The 24,219-nt window shown below is 28.5% G+C and overlaps 2 protein-coding genes across 8 annotated transcripts in view; one reads left to right on the forward strand and one right to left on the reverse strand.

Annotated features, from left to right (window-relative positions):
- Positions 1–13,986, forward strand: part of LOC124425072 (diuretic hormone receptor-like) — a 28,126-nt gene extending 14,140 nt beyond the window's left edge. For 2 of the 4 annotated variants that reach the window (XM_046964880.1, XM_046964879.1), the window contains 9 exons: positions 10,691–10,877; positions 11,222–11,315; positions 11,737–11,830; positions 11,963–12,043; positions 12,146–12,210; positions 12,284–12,403; positions 12,492–12,677; positions 12,933–13,087; positions 13,476–13,986. In XM_046964880.1, the coding sequence (XP_046820836.1) occupies positions 10,691–10,877; positions 11,222–11,315; positions 11,737–11,830; positions 11,963–12,043; positions 12,146–12,210; positions 12,284–12,403; positions 12,492–12,677; positions 12,933–13,087; positions 13,476–13,620 (1,127 nt within the window). In that variant the 3' untranslated portion in view covers positions 13,621–13,986. Of the gene's footprint in view, positions 1–10,690; positions 10,878–11,221; positions 11,316–11,736; positions 11,831–11,962; positions 12,044–12,145; positions 12,211–12,283; positions 12,404–12,491; positions 12,678–12,932; positions 13,280–13,475 lie in introns of all 4 variants that reach the window. The other 2 variants (XR_006942419.1, XM_046964881.1) reach the window with 2 other exon arrangements.
- Positions 13,987–21,817: 7,831 nt separating this feature from the next.
- LOC124425075 (protein RER1) lies at positions 21,818–23,970 on the reverse strand. 4 transcript variants are annotated; one of them, XM_046964889.1, is made up of 6 exons: positions 23,811–23,970; positions 23,159–23,242; positions 22,902–23,006; positions 22,743–22,839; positions 22,441–22,658; positions 21,818–22,300 (listed from the first exon to the last, which is right to left on the reverse strand). In XM_046964889.1, the coding sequence occupies exons 2-6, from the start codon at positions 23,231–23,233 to the stop codon at positions 22,208–22,210; spliced, it is 588 nt and encodes a 195-aa protein (XP_046820845.1). In that variant the 5' UTR covers positions 23,234–23,242; positions 23,811–23,970; the 3' UTR covers positions 21,818–22,207. The 4 variants fall into 4 exon arrangements, with proteins under 4 accessions (XP_046820845.1, XP_046820847.1, XP_046820848.1 ...); XM_046964891.1 differs by having other exon boundaries at positions 23,742–23,970; XM_046964892.1 differs by lacking the exon at positions 23,811–23,970 and adding an exon at positions 23,737–23,755.
- Positions 23,971–24,219: the final 249 nt, after the last annotated feature.

Genomic DNA, 24,219 nt, shown 5'->3' on the forward strand with positions numbered 1-24,219 from the left:
GGAGGGAGAGAGAGAGAACAAGAACGACAACGAATTGAAAATGTTTTTCGTATCTGTATTACGACGGAAATCATTTTAAAATGTATGACAAGTGAAAAAGATGAAAGATCTCAATGACAAAAACGTATCTACATTCCACGATGGTTTGTAATTAAATTTACGTGTGAATTTGATAGACGGTCTACCAACTATGACTTTGGGGAATGCTTGAAAAAGACCCTCGGGAAATGATAGGAGATATTTTAATGGTAAACGCGAGAGGAAGAGCCACTCAAATATTGTCTTGAGTCAAATTAATTAAGAGCTGCCATCTTCTCGCAACTAACGAAATCGTACTTGGGAGGATTAATGAAAAGTCGCATTTTACGTTCGTGCTCTTAAAGAAATATTGTTCATTCTTTTCAATGTCTTTTTTTTTTTAATTTTCGGTTTTGTCTTTTCTCTTTTCTTTTTTATTTTTTGTTTTTGTTTTCTTTTTTTTTCCCCATTTGCAGAAAAACTGCAGATCAATGTAGTTGTCAATGTTTATACAAATATATATCAAATATTCATCAAGTGAAGTGAGAGTTAATAAATAAGAAAAAATGTTCGCACATTTTCGACATCTACTTTGTGATTTCTTGATTTAATGTAATTACTCTCTTTCTCTCTCTCTCTCTCTCTCTCTCTCTCTCTCTCTCTCTCTCTCTTTTGCTCTCTGTCACAGAGTCAACGTGATAATAAATTATTACAGACTCATGCATATGACGATGTAACATAGGGAATCGTTCGTAGAATCGATATTTTACCTGACTCGATAACGTTCTTCATTCGATGCTCGGTAAATCTCGTTTGCTACTCATTTTCAATCTCAATGGAGCTGTCTATTATTTTCCAAGTGACAGCTTATATCACGATAAAATAACAGTGACAGCTTTATGTAGTATAAGCGTGTAATATGCGCATACGTGATATAAGTATGTAATACGTCGTGATCATATTACAAAAACGTCTACGCGCTTGAGAAAGGTACGATCTTAATTAAGCTCTTTATCAATTGTAATTTGCGAACATGTTGACATAATTGTGAACATGATGTTTTAAGAATAAATTCATATAAAAAAAAAGAGAGAAAAAGAAAAATAGTAAATTCTATCTTCGAAATTCCAAGAATCGATCAATAATATCTACATACATATAGATATGTATATATACATATATGCATATATGTATATATATCAAATATTTCCCCGTCGTTCTACGTTCCCTCTTTCTAGAAATCCAGGATTTAGACCTTTAGCAAACGATTATTCTCACACCAATTAATTCCGGTGGTGCAATAATTAATAAATCATTGCCTTAGTTAAGCGCTATATATTCTTTAGTATATCTGGAATAAAACTATTAATTGAACCTACAAAGGGATGTTACAAATTTACATTAAACTAGAAGGCGGTTCATAACGCTGTCTACTATATTAAAAGCCTTGTTTATTTACGACTGTTTGTTGATTTATATATAACATCGATTACTTTTCACCTTGACCAAGATGATACGTTTAAGACTTACCATGATCCATATATCATGTTTTACCGAAGTAATCGACTTTTTTTACTCTTTTAAATGTGTGTCTCAAATGTACATTATAAGATACGAATCAAGAGTTCACCTTTTACGACTCTGTTAACGACTGTGCTTCTTCTTTATGTATAAAGGATATATTACAAGGGTCCGATTGATTTTCGTTTAATAACGATATATCTAGACTCTTAATGTTTACTTGATAATGCTACTCAGCGACGAACTTATTTCTTTTTTCTTTTTTTTTTTTCTTTTTTCTTCGAAATACTTTTATGCAAGATTTTTTTTTATGTTCGTACGTTGCAATTTCATTTAATTCAATTTGTTACAATGAATCACTTTTAATTCAACATTGTTGTCTCTTTGATATAAGTATTCTTCGAAAAACGTTCTCTCTTCCTCTTTCTCTTTCTTTTTTATCTGGTCGAACTGATTTTTTCGCTTTGTAATTTCTACCAATGAGAACGAATATTTTGTTCACTCGATTAATTATTAATAGAGAAAATAATATTATTTATATACGCGAGAAATCGTATAAAAAATATTACTACGATTAATATACTTCAAGATCGAATGCACTTACACATTTGCTTTCGATTTATTTCGAACGCTATGAGAACGCTCATCGAACCTATTCTAACTACTACATCGTTCGCAATAATTATTCATCGGCTGCTAATTACCTGAAACCGATGCAATTATCTCCAAAGAATATTCCGCCATTATCATGGTTCTAATAGCGGAAGCTTGCCTATATAATCATCCTTAATTCGTACGATTCGATTTATTGTTTATACGCAGCTTCAACGATTCAATTTAATTACATTAAATATAACGTAAATTGTTCTGATATATATAGTCTATTATAATAGTGTACTATAATAATGTAATATATATATATATATATATATATATATATATGTGTGCCAATTATAACTAATTTTCAATCGTTGTTAATCTTTATATAACATATCGCTTTTCGCATCGAATATTTTTATTTGTTTATTTGTTTTTTTTCTTTTTCTTTTTTTTTCAATTTTCAAACAGCAACGATAATCGATTGCGAATCACAAATTTAAACTATACACAGATATCGATAAGCCATTAGAAAAAAAAGAAGTTTTACACGTTCACAGACATAACGATTTATTTGACTTTTCACTATCAATTTGTCTCGTTGATTGGCCGTTATGAATTCTTCGTTTGTTTCTTTTGCCGAACCAATTCGAAGCGTATATTCAGCGTGCATTCTGCGTGCATTCGATGTCATTGGTTTTTCCAACAAAATAGTAACAGGCATTTTTCTGGCGAATTTGATCCGACACGCATAGTCCTTCGATCTATCGAATAGGAATAACAGAGGTGGTGGCCATGTGCACAAAACAAAATAACACAAAAAAAAAACAAGAAAAAACAAAATTAAAATTCGAAGCTATGGAAGAGGAAAGTAAATATTTTTTTTCTTCTTCAAATTCCTCTCAGTATAATTTAATTCAGTTGTATAATTTCATGAAAGTAATGTATGAATGTATCGGATAACACATTGAATTTAATTAGTATTTCTAGGTAGCTAGAAAAATTATCTCTTTGAAATTCATACCTTTCTTTTTTTTTCTTCTCCTTCTTTTTTTTCTGTTTCAAATATGGGTGTGCTTACAAGAAAGAAGAATCGATTGCTTCTTATATATAACTGCGTTTTCAAACGTAATACAAAAGTGATTGTTAATAAGAGGAATTATATAAAACTGAAATGAATTACATCAGACGTTTAATTCTCGCAATCGAAATTACAAAGTTAAATTCGTAAAAGTAATAAAAATAAATAAGGATCGTTTTTAATCTCTGATACTCGAGAAAGATTTTATCAATTTGATTTCTATATGAAATTCATAAATCGGATAATGTAACGCACGCAAAAATCGATCCAGAATCATAAATACAATGCTAATTAGTACAACGCTGTATATAAGGAAATATATTTGCAACGGAGGAAGAGAGTAAACGAGAGAAATAGGAGATACGGAAAATGAGATAATATTGAAGTATAACGTTAACGTAACGAATATCTATGAGTAATATAACGACTTTTCTTTTAATGAAATAATAAAAGTTAAATACCTGTTCTAACGAAGAGGCAGAACATCGTTCTTTTATTTTCATAAGAGATTTATATTTTCTTAAAAAAGACAATGAAGACTGAAGTTTGAATAAGAGAGCGATCTAGTTATTTTATATATTAGTATTTGTATTAAAAAAAATACTTTGTGAAGGAGAAAAAGCTTTATTAATGAAATTTCATTATACAAAAAAGCTCGTGGTATACCGACACGTTGTTGTGTCACAGAACTCTCTCTCTCTCTCTCTCTCTCTCTCTCTCTCTCTCTCTCTCTCTCTCTCTCTCTCTCTCTCTCTCTCCCTCTCTCTCTTTTTCTTTCACCTCCTTTATAGTTCTCTTTTCTTTCCTTTAAGTCTCCAAGGATACCAGTAAGTTTATGAAACGATATCGACAGGCACCTAGATAGACACCCTTCTTCTAACTATGGCGAAGACACTCCAGTCACATTATCGAAAAAGTCAAAGGGACAGTGAGTTTAAAAAATGTTAACAAATGACATTGGTAATAACGCGTGTGGAATGGCGCGACGTGAACGGAATTTGTAAAATCTTTCCCTACAGATTTTTATAGTTAATGTACTACCCTTGTCTAAGTCTGTCTACCCTTTTTAACTTTTATGAATGAACAACCTGAACTCCAATTCGTCGTCATGAAATTTTTGTTGTACATGGGTGGAGGTAACACGATTACAAACATAAGTTTCACGTTTACTAAAAATAACGAAATTTCAATTAATGGATTATTTAATTTTTCAAATGAAATCCGATTCGTACGTTTTTGATCACCAAATGTAATGAACATAACACCGGAATTGATTTACGAAAACTGAATAGAAACGAAAGATACATTGTCCTACACTACCGTGATTGGATCATTTAACAAATCTGTTGCTAGAAATATAGTATTATTGAGACATAAAGAATAAATCTATTTTAAATGTCGTTCTTTTATCTTTTTGTTGTTATTTTTTTTTTCTTTTTTTTTTCCAAACACCATGACATTTCATTCAAGAAGGAACAAAACAAATAGGACTCCTTTTCTGTTTCATTTCGAATCTTGAATGAATATATAAAATGGTTCAATATTTCATGATATTTTGAGAAATAAACGAATACGTAGAAAAATATTTAACGAACCATTTTTTCCTTAGTTGAATTTGGAAATAGAAGATAAGTTTCAAAACGATTCTTGAATCATAATTAACAGAAACATCACTATCATAATTTCATGTAACTTAAGCACTTGCAAACTTCTCGTAATCACATTGTTATAGCGAACGTTTTCAACTCGGCTCATCTCTCTCTCTCTCTTTCTCTCTCTCTCTCTCTCTCTCTCTCTCTCTCTCTCTCTATCTCTCTATATTTCTGTTTGTATAATGAAACGATATACATTATATAGTTGTGTCATCCAGATATTATCGATAATATTCAAGTATCGTGAAATTTCGCCGGATTAAAGGTAAAACTTCCAATGTATATTGCCTCTTCGATTGTTATGATAGAACATATAATAACCGTTATCCCAATGAAATGCTATTTCCGATGGAAAAAAGAAAAAACCATTTCATCCTTTTTAATGCATTACATTCGCGATCAATGATAAGAAGATAATCTATCTGTATATCAAGAAATATCGATGAACATTTAGAATCTTAATGATGATAGATTAACAATGCCATTTTCGTTTACCATATCATGGAGAAGATATCATAGCTTATTTAACCTATTTGCAATCATTATTCTGGTACGTTCTGAAATGGGAACGTGTTCCTCTTCTCATAATAGTGAAATAACGTTCTTCTTGGTGAGACCATTATTTATGAGACCGCTCGTGACACGATATTCGATTTATTATACTCAACTTACTTACATGTTGCATATACGTGAAAGAAAAATATAATAATTAATGAATTTAATTAACAAACTTTATAATGGAAATAAAATAAAAAATATCTTTTTTTTATTTAAATAAGAAAAAGAAAGAGAACAAAAAAATAATTTATCGAGAAATCTTGATGATCCAAATAAAAATGAACTAATTGTGAGTATTTACAATTATTAAATTTATACTTTTCGATTTTCTCAAAAGTAGAATCTTTGAAAATAAAAAATGTTATTTTTATCTGGCATCGATTAATTATGCATCTTTGAACTCTTTCAATTTAAATTTTAATTAAATATTAATGACATGCCACATTTGGAAGCACTTTAGAACGTAATAATTGAATGAAGTTTCATCAAAAACTTAGGTGTTTATATCTCGACAATACCCATGTTCCTTTGAAACTGCGCAACTTACCTTTATCTTGTTGATCTTTATGATAAAGTCGAAAAGGATCGAAAAGTGAATAAATAAAACATATTTCTTAAGAGTACGTTTGAAAACTACTTCGATGTATTTTCATTGTAAAAGATTAAAATCTTAAAATATTTACTCTTGTGATCATGTTAAATTATTCGTACAACCATTTATATGCATATATGAAAGTTTACGAACTTGATGCAAAATATTTGATATTTGTAAAATTGTTTTATATACATTGTTTCATGTATACACATGAAATGGGATTCAACAAACAACAGTTTCAAAATAAATCAATAGCTATCGCGAGATTAAATTTATTTCTAGTACGTGCAATCTAACCAAATTCGTATCGTTATTAAAATATCTCTGATTTACGTAACTTTATCTTCCGTTCCTTTCATTCCCGTAAATATTGTACCTTACAATACGAATTACATATTGGAATGGAAAAGAAACGTTCATTATTGAAAAAACAATATCGCCGTCCCTAGTTAACGCAGCAACGATAAAACTTCCTACGACGAAACTAATGACTGATGGACCTTGATTATTGCAACAGCTTGAAGAGAGAAAACGAGATTATTTTGTTGCAAGAGACTTGTAATTGAATTTACGACCCTGCCTGTAAACGTTTGGGAACGTGATACGATAGAAACGTGGATGCACTTTAGACGGGTACGATCTAAAGTTGCTATGAAAATATTTAAAAGCTCTGGTAGAAAATATTCGATTCACTATGCTTTAGTGAAATGTTTATGGAGAGACACTAATAATAAATCCTTCCCTGAACGCATTACAAAATTAGAAAGGGAAAGATTTTCAAAGTAATTAACAACAGAAGTGAATTTCGTTCAACGATAACGTATTCGTGGTTATCCTCGAGGCATCTGCATGTTTCTCTCGAAGCATTATCTATATATATACGTGCGTTATATATGTACATCGAGTTGAAATTAATGTGGTACGCTCGGCGTATTTGGTCGAGGCATTGCCTTCATAAACCACAGAAACATAACACACAGGAGTCCGTTCAGAAGCTGCCGATCCAATTAACGCTACAACACTAAACCAACGACTGTGTACAATTAACAGCAATTAAGTGTGCATCTTCATTACAGCTAGGCGAACGCCCAAGCACAACATACGTGCCTCACCCTTGTTGCTCTTTTCTTCTCACACGTTGTTCGAGGAAGTTCGATCGATTTTCAACGATAAATGTGTTCGATAAAAGAGGAAAACGCCTTTTCATGGAAAATAAAGGCGAAATAAGTGTCGAACGTTCATCATTTACACGCGATAACAAGCTTTCACGTTTCTCGAATATAATCCACGATTTTGAACGGTTGAGCGATGCGTTGACAGAGAATGCAATCAATATCTCGCAATTTATAATCGTTATCATTTACGTCGACAACTAAATTGGAAATGGAAAAGAGATATTTAATCAACTGAATCGGTTAATCGTATTTATATATAAGAGACATTTCTACGGCTATGTTTGAAGAACTGATTTACATCTTCACAAGTCCATGCTCATGCTCTGACGTATATAATCAGATAACATGAAAGCTACGACAGCAGACGCACAGACGCGAATCGCAGCTGTCATTTACACGAATCGCTGCAAATGTTTTAACTCCTCATGTAGACAAAATGGACCACTGAAAAGGAAAAACTCATGAGAAAAGTAAAGAAAGAAAAGTTTTTCGTACTAAATTAATTTCCGAACTATATTCAACAGGAGGTAACTCATTTATCGTAATACATTGGGTACCCTAAGCGATAGCTTTCAGTATTATATATAAGATTATCGACAATTTTTATGGCACTCCGAATGATCGAATTGGATTGCAAAAATCTATTTTCAATGGCATGCAATTCCTTTTTTTCTAAAACACTTCAATTTTATTTACCCAAAATGAATTCGTAGACGAATGGGTCTTTTCAAATCGACGATTTTCTATAGACTTTCGTAATAGTGAATGGTAATTTAAAAATAATCGATTTTTGCGTTCATTGGAATTTTAAATTTACATTATCGTATGTTATTAATTAAGAACTAAACCATTCCCCTTTGGTACTGAAAGATTTCCCAAAGGAACTACCAAAGGTGACAACTACTCCGAGAGATCGTGGCTTTTCTCTTTACTCGTTAAATAAATGTATTTGTAACGATACACGGAAGAATACTTAAAAAAAAAAATATAGAGGCTTCGATACGCTTGATATTTTAATATATTGTTGGATAAATTTAAATATGTGTGTGTGTGTATATATATATGTGTGTGTATCTATATAATAATTCGATGAATAAAAATTTGCATTAAATACGAAATGTATTGCGCATGGAAAGAGATATCCCCCTATACTTTATTGGTAATCATAATAGTAAATACCATACGTCGGTAAGAAACTTTTTAAGCTTTCATGATAAGTAACGTACGATATACTTATGAATAAATATATTGCCTACCATAAGGGGTATTAAAAATTTCTTAGACATAAATAACACTTAAAATTACAATTATTAATAAAGTATGAAACCATATTTACTTGAAATGCGATAAAATAGTGATTAAATAAACATAGCTAATTAATAATAATCTTATTAACAATAAAGTAAAGAACAAATGAATTAATTACACTTTGGAGAATTTTATAATTATTTTCGTAGTTCTCTGTAAATAATTAGCAACGAAAAACTCCTTGAGATACATTGTATCATAATAATGTCGTGAAAAAAAAATTGTCCATTTTTTTCTCTTTAATTAACGACATTTTCGTTATTAATGTGAAAATATTTATTAAAAAGGTAAACTAACGAGAGTTTATTTATGAAATGGAAGTTAAGCGTGTCATTGCAAGAGAAAGGAAAAAAAATTTTAGCATGCTTATTTTCGTAAAATGCATTGAAACGGTGATAGATGAAGGTAGAGAAGTTCGGTCTTTGTTTCTATACTGCAATATTTCATTGTACACGCGACTGCCTTGTTTACCGCATTGCAAACAACAGCCGTATACTCCGTATCTACGCTTTACTCCGACTTGGGGCATATTTCATTGCGATAAAATCTGCACTTTCTATGCGTTTTATCCTGAATAAAGAAAATAGATATTTAATCGAAATACGTAAATATTATCTGTAAATTTTAAATATACCTACGATAACATTACTTTTATTTATTAAAAAAAAAATCATTAAATGAATGTAAAAACAACCGATGATCCATCGAATTACATCGTATCGTATTATTATTTTAATGAATCCATCCACATAATTATGTTCTATCATTCATTTTCATTCAAGACTCGTGTTTAACGTTTATCAATATATTTGAAGAATGATCGAAAATGCAACAAGTATCCCATATAAAGAGTCTTTCTTGACTTGATAATAATAATATAAGAATAGTAATTATATTATTATTATTATTATTATTATTATTATTATTATTATTATTATTATTATTATTATTATTATTATTATTATCTTCTAATTATTACTTTTCTTTCGAACGATAATAATGAACTTCCGACTTGACAATTGGATATATCTCCTTACGTCTTATCTTTCTCATCTCGTCTTACAAAACTTATTCTCACAAGAGTATAAATCTATTGCGTTATAAATTCTCTTTCTTTCTCTTCTGCGTTATCGATTAGCACATCAAAAAAAAAAAAGAAAAAAAGAAAAAGAAAAAATGGCATTGGTGTCAAATGAGTTTTATTTTATAGGCCAAACGTCGAAAGTTCACTCGGTGTTCTTGTGACTATTTTAGAAAGGATTCAAAAAGACTTCGAATGTCTTTCTCTATTGCTTCGTGAATAATGCAACACGATCTATAATAACTATCCCGACAAAGGTTAATAAAAATTGCCGTTTCCCGATATTTCTGTTTTTCGATCGATATACAAGAATACGAAAAAAAGGAGGTCACATTGAATAACTCAATTCTTTCGAACGAATGTGGATTTGAAATTTCCAATACGTATCCTTGCATAAGAGGTTAAAATAGAGAATCCGCTTCCTCTTATATTTTTCTGAAAATATTTTTATGAGTAGAGGAACTTAACTCGAATGAAGTTCGAAAAAAAAAATATAAAAAAGAATGTTTAAATACGTCTGGATGGGTTTTATTCAAATACACTTTTATATTTTCCAATCATCGTTTTATTTCTTCAATGAGCTGTACGAATGTATAATATAGATCTCTACAAAGTGGTCAAATTATATACTTCCTTTGCGCTTCGTTCGAATGATACAAGTATAGATTTGATTTGACTACGTTGAAACGACATTGATCTAGCAAAAAGAATTCCTGATGGCATAAATGTTTTTTCAAGCAAAAGACTATGAATCTAATGGTATAATGATAATCGGTCGGTATGATGCTTAAACATAGAGAAACAGAGAAAGAAAAAGAGAGAGAGAGAGACAGAGAGAGAAAGAGAGAAAAAAAGAAAGAAAGAAACACAAGATAGGTAAAATTATGCGACAATCGATAAAGTATCTATCTCTCATAGTAACCTATTTCTGAAAACGAGGTCATTAGCATTTTCAAGCTATATTACGTATGCGAAATTATAAGCTTTAGATATATAAACCTTAAAGATAAAGCTGAGCATAATTAATATACTTCGGTTCATTAATTAAGTATAGAATTAATAAACCGAACGGAGAATTTAAAGTGGTCATTTTTTTCTTCACAGAAAATGCAAGTCGATGGTGTTGGCCAAATGGTACATGGGATAGTTATTCGAACTATTCTTCGTGCCATGACGTTCGACCGTTAACCATTGAAGCTGATGTAGAAATTACAACAAAAATATATTTCATTGGCTATAGCTTGTCCCTTTGTACTCTAGCGATAGCTGTCTCCATATTTTTATATTTTAAGTAAGTACGACATATTTTGTTAAGGTAAAGAATGTTTGTAAAAAACTAAGAAAAGTCACCTGACATCATTCTAAACATTCTTTTTTCCTTTTATTATGATATTACAGTAAAAAGAAACATTTGTTACATAATACTTGATATTTTATGCCACCATCATGAGTGGTTTTATTGAGGTACATTTCTCTTTGTGAATTCAAAGATGGAATTTCCGTGTTTGATTATTTTTCGAATGTACATATATGGAAATATAAGATGTTTTATTATCGAATATATTATTATCGAAATATTTGGTAATATAAGATGTTTTATTATCAAATAATTTGTTTTCTCTCTTTTTGTTATAGGGAACTGAGATGTCTGAGAAACAATATACATATAAATTTAATGTTCACGTACATTCTGGCCGATCTTATGTGGATACTAACTACTGCAATGCAGGTATAGTTAATAATTGCCACGTAAATTTCTTATTTATCAACATTTTTTACGATAATAGAATCATAATGATTTATCTTTTGTAATCTCGGAATAATACAAAGTAATAACAGTATCGGCCATTAAATATCACGATAAGCGGCTTCCTGGATACCTGTATATTGAAAAATTATCACATATTTTACCATAAAACGAATGAATTATTTCTAGCACGTGCTTTTTCATCGGCACGATTTCGATCAAGTAAGCTTCAGTAATGTATCCATAATCCTTTTCACGATTCATAGATTTAAAGTTTCAGATTAAGTGGCAATCGAAGTATTTTCTAACGTATGAACATTTTATATAATGAATAAATTAAAAAAGACGTCTCATTAAATTAATTTGCAAATCAAAATCAGTGGCAAATTTCTTTTCTTACTAGGTCTCCATGCAAACAGACATACCAACTTGCGTCACATTTTTCTCTCTTCTCCATTATTTTCAATTGACCAATTTCTTCTGGATGTTTGTCGAAGGTCAGTATTATATTATATTAAACATAAATGAATACGCGAAAAATGGCTTCATTGAAGATGCATTAGTGTTATATGTAAATTTGAACAAAGTATTAAAGAAATTTCCTTAGTTATTATTATCTCTTATTTCAGGATTGTATCTCTATTTATTAGTTGTAAGGACTTTTACGGGAGATAATATTCAACTAAGAATGTGTCTTGTAATAGGTTGGGGTAAGTTATTTTATATTTTTTCATTGACAAATTTCGTATAAAATTTTCTAACTATTCTGCTGTTTTATTTTTTCGCATATAATTTGTAAATCTGATTTGAAGGTTTTCCAATTCTCATCGTAGCCATTTGGGGCCTCGCCAAATCTTTTGTCACTCAAGGAAATCAGGTATAAAGATGACAAATTAAATAAATCAAAATGTTCAACATTAAAGATCGATGATATCGATCATATTTTACAGAATATTGCACTTTGGAAGCATTGTCCATGGATGACATCACATCCTTACGATTGGATTTATCAAGCATCTGTCATTATAGTTCTTGCCGTGAATGTGATTTTCTTATTCTTGATCATGTGGGTGAGTACTTAGATTTTAAATACGTAGAACGTAATCTTTCTCGTACGAATGAACGTTAATTCAATTGGTTTATCATCATTTCTAATAGGTACTGATCACTAAATTATGGTCTGCAAACAACGCAGAAACGCAACAGTATAGGAAAGCTAGCAAAGCACTATTGGTGCTGATACCGCTTCTTGGAGTAACATACGTTCTGGTTCTCGCAGGGCCAACGGAGGGTCAAGCAGCTAATGCATTTTCTTACACCCGTGCTGTGTTACTCTCTTCTCAGGTAATATTACGACATAAAGGTTCTCTAACGGTAAGCTTTTGTTACACTCGTCATTAGAACGAAAAGAAACTTTGGAGAAAAGCTTTTAGAAGAATAGGATCGTTCTCTAAAAGTTTTGACCGTTTAGAAAGTTAATGCACGTTTTGATAGTGTCGCAATTTTTTTTTTCTTTTTTATGAAATCCCTTAGAAAATAATAGTTCTAAGAAGAATATAATGAAAAAAAGGAAATATAAAATCTTTCTTTTTATGACAGGGATTGCTGGTGACGCTATTCTATTGCTTTCTCAATACCGAGGTGCAGAATACGCTGAGACATCACTTTGCAAGGTGGACGACATCGAGAGATCTTGGCAATAGTCGAAGGTATTACAAGAATTGGTCTCCGCGCTCAAGAACAGAAAGCATAAGGTACTTGAAGTCCGCGCCGAAGACGCGCACGTCTTAAAATCGCTTTGCGGTGCTTCAAGACGTTGAAAGAACGCAGAAATGACGAACGTGAACGCCTCTCCTCTTTTAATTTTATTTTATAAGACGGCTGAGATAGAAAATCGAGAGAAGCTGCGTTTCTTCAACGATAAATCTTATCGAGACATAATAAAGGTATATCTAAAAAAAAAAATAGACAGGAAAAAGAAAACCTGTAGAACAAAATTTTTTCGCGAAGAAAATATAACGTATATCAATAAGGCGTATATTATTGCGTTAAGAATTTTAAATTGTGCTACGACGAGAGAATGACCCCCTCGTCGAAATATTCTTGATAGCAAAACGATAACGTTTTCTCAATAATCTTCAGGCTATACGGCCAACCTTCAAATCCATATCGTAAAAGGGAATCTACGGTAAGTGAAACGACGACCACAACGGTGATAGGTCCGAATTCAACAACAACGTTTCTGGACAAATCTAAGAAAGCCATTTCAGAAGACTCAAATGAATAAAGTTTTACACGAAGCGAATGTCGATATGAGGAGAAACTGGTAAGATCATTAAGCGCGAAGAGACTCATCGTAGAAATATCTTTTCATAAGTGTCGTCATATTATTAATTATGGCGTTAAAATAATGATATATGTGTATGTGTATATATATAGACACACACACATTGTATATGTTCTCAATTGCTTCTAAATTTTTAACTTATCTTTTTTCGCTTAAAAGATATCTCCAATTTTTCTATCAGCTAAATTATGATATATAGTAGATATTAGTAAAAATTAAATTGATCCAACACTACTATATGAGGTAATAAATATTATATTATTATTTTTAATAAAACTATAAGGGTCCTTTATTTTTTCACTTTTATCGTTACTTAGCAATAATAATTCTTTTTTTTTTTTTTTTGTAATATTTGAAAACATGAAAGAAAACTTGAAAAATGAGATTAAAGAATTTATATGAATATTTATAGACTATGGATATAGTTATATATATAGAAATTAATTTTTAGTTATATAAATCCATATCATATATTTATATTCCTTGGATATATGCATGGTCACATATATATATAATAATATTCTATGCACACTCCCTGACTTATATTAGCATAATACGACTAAAATCATCTCTGTATAGTATTATATTCAATTGTTTAAATGAAATGTTGCATATAAAATAGTATAAGAATATGTAACATTAGGTTATACGAATGGGATATTCATTCTTGATTTTTTAATTCTCACCTTTCAAAGGTAAATTAAACATTTATTATCAATAACTTGACTGAATATTATTTTAAGGATATAAGCGGCAATAACTCTGGCAAATATTAAGGTAATACGCGGAGAGTAAATCTACCAAATACACCTGCAAATGCTACCATAGACAAAATTACGTCATAAATATGTTATTGTATTACAGAATATTACATAATTATTAACTATTTTATGAACAAAGTATTCCTAATCTGAAAAGAAAAATGAAAATTTATTGAAAATTGTATAACGAGGAGCTTAAAAATCTGTACCTGACCTTTCAAAATTTTACCAAAGTGTATATTTTATTCATAAGCATCTCTTTTATCAGATCTTTTATTATAGTATTACAAGATCACTGGAGCACAATTATACTTGACGTTACGTGAAAATAACGATCTCGGTAAGTTTAATTACAAATTATTTAGTGATAAGAAGTATTGACTGTACTCACGACTGTAAGAATAGAATTTATTTTCTGGAAACTATAAACTTTGTGATTGATTTCATAAAATAGACGTAAATATAAATTATGATTTAAAATTTAATTGTACTAAAACTATGTATATTCATATCTGTAAACATTTTAAATCTTTCAAACTAACATTAGCTTTTATCCGTTCTCCGTATAATATATCTTGATGTTATATTTTTTTTTTAGCATCGATTTAAAACTTGTATTTTTTTATCGGTATATTGTGGATTTAATGGTTTATGATTTACTCATTTCGCTAAGCTTATAATCATTCAAAATTTTTGAAAGCTTCTTGTAACTTCATTTTTTTCTTCAGAGCTTCATTTCATGCAATGTCGTCTTTAAACATTTAACAAAATGCAATTTTAACTTGTGAATTGAATAGATATTATTAACTCCAGAAATTTTTGAATTAAGCCTTTTTTCATCGATTTTAAATTAATATTGAAATATTTAGTTCTTATTTCTTATTTTTTAAATATTAATATTATTAAGAATTAATTTAATATTAATTAAATTGCCAGATACAACGTATCGTCGAATGAAGTTACTTTAAAATAATTTATATAATACTTGATTTTATAAAAATAAAAATATATATTACTTATATTGAATTAGTTATATCCAAAATGAAAAATTCTTTATCCTTAATCGCTTCCCATAACGCGGCGTAAGTGAAAAATATAGCATATATTTAAGTATGCTTATTACATCTTCATGTGCATCTTTACTCAGTGAAATTCCAGTGTTTATCACAATTACTATTCGTTTTGTGATTTTGAAAAACTGTAATTTAATAACTGTAATATAACTTAACTTTATAGAAAAGAAAGAAATATGTAAGTATATTTCTTTTTTTTTTATCTTTTTATGAAAGATAAAATTTCGAGTTTAATTTAATTTAACTCAACTTAACTTTAAAAAAAGACAAGAAAATAAAAAATTTTCAATCTTAATCTAAACAAATATATTTTTCTTCCATGTGGCAAAGGGAGAAGTTCGCATGCATCCTATTGTGTTTATTTCAGCTTTGTATTCAGTGCAGTTTCAGTAGTTTTCACAATTGCCATATCATATGTTTCGTGACTATGACTTTACTAGAACTCACTTTTATAGAAATAAGAAACATACTATGTATGAAAGATAAAAATATGAATTTAATTCAACTATAAAAAAGAAAAATATAAAAGAGTGAAAAATGTATAAAATTAAATTTTAATAATAAAAATTTACATCTCATAGATATAATATAGAATTTGATTGTATGAGAACAGAATTATGAAATTGAACTTTAGAAAACAAAAAAATTAATAATTTATGACTCGACTTTAATAATAAAAATGCATAAAATATAAAATAATTATATTCGCGTACGCGAAGCAATATGCGACCGAAGACGGAATGTTATATCATTTCAGTTTTTCGATTCTACCTCTACACCCGTCATCGTTAGAGTATTTTGAGTAATAACATGATAAAATATGTATGACTAAGAGCCATTCTCGAAAGATTCGAACATCTTGAGGAATCTTCGAAAATAACTCAATAGTCTATAGTTCAATTCTTAAGCCACTGTTTGTGGGTGTATTTTCGGTATAATAATCTCTTCTGATTAAAAATGTTCATCATTCTAAAAGTATAATAACAAAATTTGGCACATTATAATAGTTAATGGCAAAAATTTATAACCGTCCTTGATTTTAAAATATAAAAGAAAAGCGACAATCTTAACATCCTTAAAAAGAATAAAATCTAATCTTTTTACATAAAAAATAATTATTGCCTTTTGTTCGAGTAATATCTCTTTGCCGAAAGATCAATTATTGACTGTATAAAATATCGATTCCATTTCTAATGCCACAATATTGTAATATCCTAGATTATGATAATAACACATTTTAAACGACGTACGAACATTTTTGCACATTTATTCTTCTGTTTATTATATATCATTTAATTTTTATATTTTGGTAAAATTTGTATTTCATATTTCTTTTAGTTTTCTTTATGTCAAATATTTTTTCATTTCTTTCAATTTTTCCTTTAAAATATTTTCTTTGTTACTTTCAGTTTTATGTTTGAAACAATTTCGTTTTCTGTTATGATTTTTTTTTCTGATAATTGAAAAATTCATTTCGTCTCACGTTAACTATCCTAGCTTCAGGACAATCAACGGATTTATAATTATAATCTATCGACCGTGCACATATACCCTAGCATATTTACTCAAATGCTCCAACAAATAATAATTGTAATCGATGACCTACAGTATACTAACATTAACCTTTGAACTTTTTATATTGAAAAATAAAATCAGATTGAAATAAATAATGCAATAATATTTAGTTTCTCTTGTAATCAAAAAATTATCTATGGATATCGATGTATCCATGTATAATTAGTCTGCTACGAATTATGATGTGATGCAATGCATGTTTTTTATATCACACGTTGCTATATTTTTATGTATTAGAACGATTAGCAAATCGAATATTTCATTAATTTCACAAAAGAAAAATATTTAAAAAATGCATTGAAATATTTAAAATGCAAATAATTATAAATGCGTATGAAATAAGAAAACTTTATCTTGATCTAATAAATAAATGCACATACTATAAATTAAAAAATAAGGAATCACTCACGAATAAATGTCCGAAGAAAAAATGTACTTGTGGTCACTCAATGCTCTTTTACAAATTAATTACAACCAATCACTCGACCCGATTCGGATCTTTCCAGATTGCGGTTGCAATGATATTCTGAAAGAAAAAAAATAAAAATGATAGTATTATTATTCTAATAAAAAATTGTTGAAATTATTGAAGACATACTTAATGCAATATATTACGTATGAGTCTTCTTGCTGATCACACAATGGACATTCTGCCGCGAGATAATAAGAAACGCTTACGAATACAAGAAGTGAGTTCTTATCACGTCCGGTTCTATTTCGCGATAGCATGTATATTATATCAATATTGTATCAATAAATATTAATTGATTATCCATATACTTTATACGTTGTTTAAATAAATATAAAATAATCGCAATTATAAATCATTTAATGATAGCCGTATGGAAAGAGAGAATTTCGATATTAACTCATCGAAATACAAAAGAAAAGTGGTGTGATAAAGTCATTTGATTCTTCGTTTTTATTGATATTATATATAGGCAATGATCTTAAGCTTGATATTTAAATGTATTGAAATATTAAACTAAAATTATTTTATATATATTTAATGTGTATTAAAAATTGTGTTTAAACAAATAAATTATTGTTTAAATATTAGTTTATTATATTTCATACACATTAGATATATAAATAAATATGAAGTAATCAAAAATGTAAATTATTTAAGCTAATTATAATTGTTTTATATTTAATATACATGCCGAGCTATGTAATATTTAAACTAATATTGTATGCAATATTGTTTAATTAACTATACATTGTGTAAATAAATGTAAAATAATTGACAATATAAATTATTTAAACTTAATCGTATGAAAGGATAGAGCTTCAATGTTTACTGAAAAGTTTTTATTTTTATGCATAAACATTCTCGAAAAAATAGCATTTTTCTTTTCTTTTTTAATAAAATAAACTTTTTTCAAAAATTAAAAAAGTCATCTCTTCGTTTAAACATTCATCTTTAAAATGAGAATTATTCAGAACAATTGGTCAAAAATTACACATAAATTCATTATTGTCGTAAATCATTATAAAATCAAGAGTAATAAATAGCCATAAGGGTTTACCCAATATTCAGACGTGTGTAACTTCAGCGACAGCTATGGAACGCAATGAACTAAAACCGCGCTAGGATAACCTTATCCCTTCTCATAATTCATCGTATCAATATGATGCTTGGATAGATGTGTACCTCTCATTCTGTTGGCGCGCGTGAATTAAAGAAATGAATTAACGATAAGACATCAGGCAATGTATAATCATGCCGACTTTTTTCTTTCATGTTTCTTTCTTTCAAAGAAACGATTACTTGCATACTTATAAAACAACTGATTTTCATGCTATGTAGATGCGTAATGGGAAAAAGAATGTCAACTATTTGATAGGAAGATGAAATAACGCCACTGCATTTTCATAAATTGAAAAAAAATGATCAAAAGCAGAGTTTACACCATGAATTTTAATATTTGTAATTTTTGTCCAATCTCGGTAATCAAAGGCTCATTCAAAAAATGAAGATTTTTTACATGAGATTATCCTGAAATTTTCAAAACAGACGTTTATTTACATAATAATTACTTTTGAAAATTACTTGTGTTTAAATATAATTTTTATAAGGAAAATAACATTTTCAAAAATCTGAAAAGATAATTTTGTACGTTCATCCACGTATGAATAATACATGTATATCCATGTATTTCACATAATTTTCTTTTTTTTTTTTAAATAGCTTTATCACTTAATATTCAATAATATTTATTAGAGATGTGCAGATATTCGAAATTACGGGCTTATATCGGGTCAGAAATTTTTTTTGAATTCGGAATCCCAAAAGACAATACAAATATATTTGGGTAAACGTGATTCAAAACATAATTTTTCGATCTGGTCATGTATTTAAACTTTTAAGTTGCGATACAATTCTAAGTAAATACAAAATTGCATAATATGTATTTACTTTCACACTCTTAAAATCAACATAAATAGTAGAATATCTATCAAAATGATGAATGAAAAGTGTCTTATTGAATATTTGTCTCATCTTTTTCCATTAAGTAGAAATTTCTTGACTTTGATTGTTGTTCCATTAAATAAAATGTTTCATCCTTATGTAATTCAACACGCTGCCCATTATAGCTTATTTTTATTTTGACAAATTTTATTAGTATACATGTTTGTAGATTTTCCAAAATGTCTTCATACATTAATTAGCTTTCCATATTTATACTATCTTTTAAAAAATAGTTTTCAAGTTCTATTAAGTAGTCAACTGTCTGCATTTAGTTTGATTCCTCACCTCAAGCCTGTCCGATACAATAGTACTCATTCAGCATAGCATTATGTATCATTGAAGCATGCAATAAGCTCCACAACAAGGTAGTAGACTATTGGGAGATCCTTCATATTTTCTCTATCGTCTGCCAATAGCACTAAATCATTAGGATATGTTAAAATCTATAATGTATTCTTTTCTATTTCTATTTCCTCCATTCTTCCTCTAGATAATTTTTTTTACAACTCATAAGTGTAAATTAAAAAAAGTGTTGGACTATTATTTTGACATCTTACTTTCTTGTAAACTTATATTCTCCTTTTTCATCCCTGTCCATGTTCCCATTCAAATCTGTGCCATCCTCCATCTTTGAATAACTGTATTAGTCTTTCTGCTTCCTTATTAAATACTTTATTTTTTAAATTTCATTCCATTCTTTCTATCCTCTCCTCTTCTGATCCAATGTTGCTTTTTCTGTCATTCTTATATTTATATTTTCTAATATAATCATCATCAAATCATCACTTTTCTCATCTATTCCGTTATTTAACTTTTTTATTAGTTCAGATTTTCTACAAAAATAAAATCACTACTAATCACTATTATTATTTTAAACGAAAACTAAAAGCAGCATACACAAACACATTTTTATTAAAACTACTTTAGTAATAGATTAATAATAAAATTGTCTCCATTTATTTTTGGAGCAACTCATTTTTAATCGTTTGGTAGTGAATGACTCCACAAAAAATTAAATCTGTAAAAGAATTATTAAATCGTAAACATTCATAATATCAAAATAATGAGTAATAAATGCAGGTGTTGAAACTGTTCTAAATTATTATATATTAGTTTTGACCGAAAAAACCAACCTAATATTGATATTGGATGTATATAACATTCTTATTGGACATCACGTTTTTTTGAAGTCCCTTAAACCTCAGGTGAAAATAATAATTACAAGTTCTGAAAATATGAATCATGGTTAGCCTTACTGATCTAAAACGCATTTTAAATCATCTAATCATCGAACTTGATGGAACTGTACACCTACCTCCCTTATGCATCATGGTATCAAATATTATAAACTAAAACAAAAAAAAAAAGAAATCATGCATGACCTATATTTGTAGTTTTCGCTTAGAGGGCTCCCTTATTGCGTTGCTTTAATCACCCTTTCTCCACTCGATGTTTACGTATTCCCTAAAAATCCTGTAGTCTATATAGCAAATAAAAAACTTGTGGAAACTTTTATCTATAGACTTGTCCTTGTATATTTGTTTTAAGACGCCGATGAAAACACGAAATATCTTTTTTGAATAAACTTAAATTAAAATATTTATAAGATCATAAATAAGGATCAAAGATTGTAATTTAGAAAAAAAATAAATAAATAACAAAATGTTTTTATAATAACAAAAATTTCACTTTTTGTATGGCAATCTTTAATGAAATAATTTAATAATTTCGTGCAAGCTTATTAAAAGTCATATGTGAACTTAATCTTAACAATATTTCTTCTCTTCATTATTTTTGTCAACTTTAGATAGCTTAATATCAATAGTACTATATATATTTTCGTGATTACATTAAAAAATTATGATAAAATTGAAATTTTACCGAATGTAAAATTGAATTTTTAATTTCTCATTCATTGTTCTATTAATGTGACCATTAATAAAAGAAATTTTCAATCTTATATGTACAAATAATCCTTACGTCAGCGCAATATATGAAGCGATTGCATATACGATCCATTATTTTATTCGACAACATTGCTGATTCCCGCATGTAGAAGTCTAATAAAAAATAAAAGTTACTGTGTGAAAAAAAAAAAAATATATATATAGATATATATATATATATATATATATATATATATATATATATATATAAAATAAAAATGATTTACCTGGATTTGAATAAGGAAAGATACATTTGATGCGCAATGTATTCATATATGTACAAAAAAGGATAAAAAAAATATTATAAAATTAAGAAACGGATCTGAGACTATATTGCGAATTCTATGAATATGAATTAATTTTTACATTCAGTGATAATTTAATATTACATTAATAGTTGTATATTGTTCATATTGTTACTGTGTCCACATTTATGTAAGACCTAACAATACTTTGTACAAGTTTTATGATACACATATATTATGATGTGATTCAATTTATATATCGTATAACATGATATTTTGGAATAACGCTTGTGCAGAATAATTCTTTCCTTGTAGAAAGAAACGAACTTATTCATACGTAGCGTCATAGAAAAAAAATGTTCCATATTCGAATTTCACTTCTTTTTCCATCCGATGTTTGGAAAGTTGAAATCTACACTTATATGCTTGCTTGAACAAGCACTTTTTTATCTATTCAATTTGGTGGTATTAACCTTGAAGTATTCTCATGATTTTGATACTTTGGTTTTCCATGAGTAAAAGGCAAATATCTGTACTTGATCATATGCTGAAAATAATTTATATTCATGGACTAAGTTTATTTTTATACTAGTTTCCATTAATTACAACTAAATAGGAAACTATTTCAATTTTTTTCTTATCTTATTTTTCTGTAGATTTATAAAAATAAAGATCATAAAATCTTACCTTAATTTGACGCTTCATTGTAATACAGAGCAATGTTATGAAATACATAACTAATATCGGCCAAAATACTGGTATATTAAAGAAATCAAAGAAAGTACATATCATAGCAATAACTGTAGATTTTGTCACGGAGTACCAAAATTTAAATTCAGGCAATCTTCTTATAAATGGCCTAAATTCTTCATTGGCTCTTGTAGGTAACTCTGGTCCATCAATATCTATAGAAATGTTATAAAAAAAAAATTATATCTAGGATAACATTAAATACAATATTATTACAATAAATCGATTAAAGAATATACCATCCAAATCCATTGCAGGATCGATCTTCGGTGTAAGGAATGCTATGAATAAATTCAAATGATAAATTCCTAATGCATATGTTACAATATACCATCCCTAAAAGAACACAAATATTATAAACTCATCTCATTATTATGTGTTACAAAATATGTATTTACCTGAGAAAGGAATATGCGTAGAACAAAAACAATTAATAGCAAAAAAGCAAATATCCATCTTGATGTAACATGTGGAGTCCACAAATCTAAACATCGTTGATGAACCTATAAAGTAACATGTTTTATTTTGATTTATTCTATAAGATATTAATATATAAAATATTACACAAAAAATTTTGATAATTATGTAATGCCTTATCTTCATATGAAACTATATCTTATACAAAATAATTACTAATAAAAAAAATATTACTAACCTGTGATATTCTTGATATTGTTTGGACAAAAACATTCCGTCTGGCTGGACCACCGAGATCCTCATCTTGCATCATTTTACTTTTCTAAAGTATAGATTTAACTTCTATTATACTCTGGCTTCAATTTATGAAAAAAGTGTTGAATACTACACAACAGTTGCTGCATATATTCAAAAACGATTAATGCTGATATCTATTGTCATTTATGCTAAAATAACTTCTATAAAATACCATTATACAATCTTAAACACATCAAAATTATTTAAATACAAATATAAACCGATTATCTTGATTTCTCATCAGCAAAAAAATACGTCGATGACTTAAGCAAGATTATAAATCGACGTGTAATTAAAATGTCAATAGAAACTCAAGGTTGTAGATATGCCGTGGTGAGTGTTGAAAAATTATCTCTAGAATACCCCTATATTTATTCAATTATATGATAAAATGAAAAACTCCATGATTAATTGTAAATATTATAAGAAAGCTTCCAATTTGTCATGAGCGGCATGTTTTAAACTTTACGACTCTTATGTCCTATTAACCAAAGAGAAAATAAACGAAGAGGTATGTACCTAACCTCGTCATCTTAAAAGATTCAGCAATAGTCGCACGACTTCAACATATAATATATTCAGCATCGAATTACCTAAGGTGTCCGCTGTTCTCTATTAATCTGTACAATCAATTCTTTAAGATTTAGTTAAAAAAATATAACACGTCACAACATTAATGGGATACTATGATTAGATGTTCTATAGAATTTACAAAATGCTTTATCTTCGTCACCACCATCTCGCATGGACAAACAGTTAAAAGCCTCGTTCGAATGTAACTACATATTTTAGGTTTTCCATGATCGAAACTGATTGGTAAACAAATCGATACAGTTGTAACTGTTAGTAAGTTACATAAGATGTTTTAATGAAAATATAATTTATTAAATATATAAGTATAATATAATAAGGAATATTATACAAATCTTAGATGAGTTACTCTGACAAAGACATAAATAAAAGAAGAACGAAACAAAAGATGAGTAACGGGAAAAATAAAAC

The sequence above is a fragment of the Vespa crabro genome, chromosome 6 (genome assembly GCF_910589235.1).
Source record: "Vespa crabro chromosome 6, iyVesCrab1.2, whole genome shotgun sequence".
Lineage (NCBI taxonomy): Eukaryota > Metazoa > Arthropoda > Insecta > Hymenoptera > Vespidae > Vespa > Vespa crabro.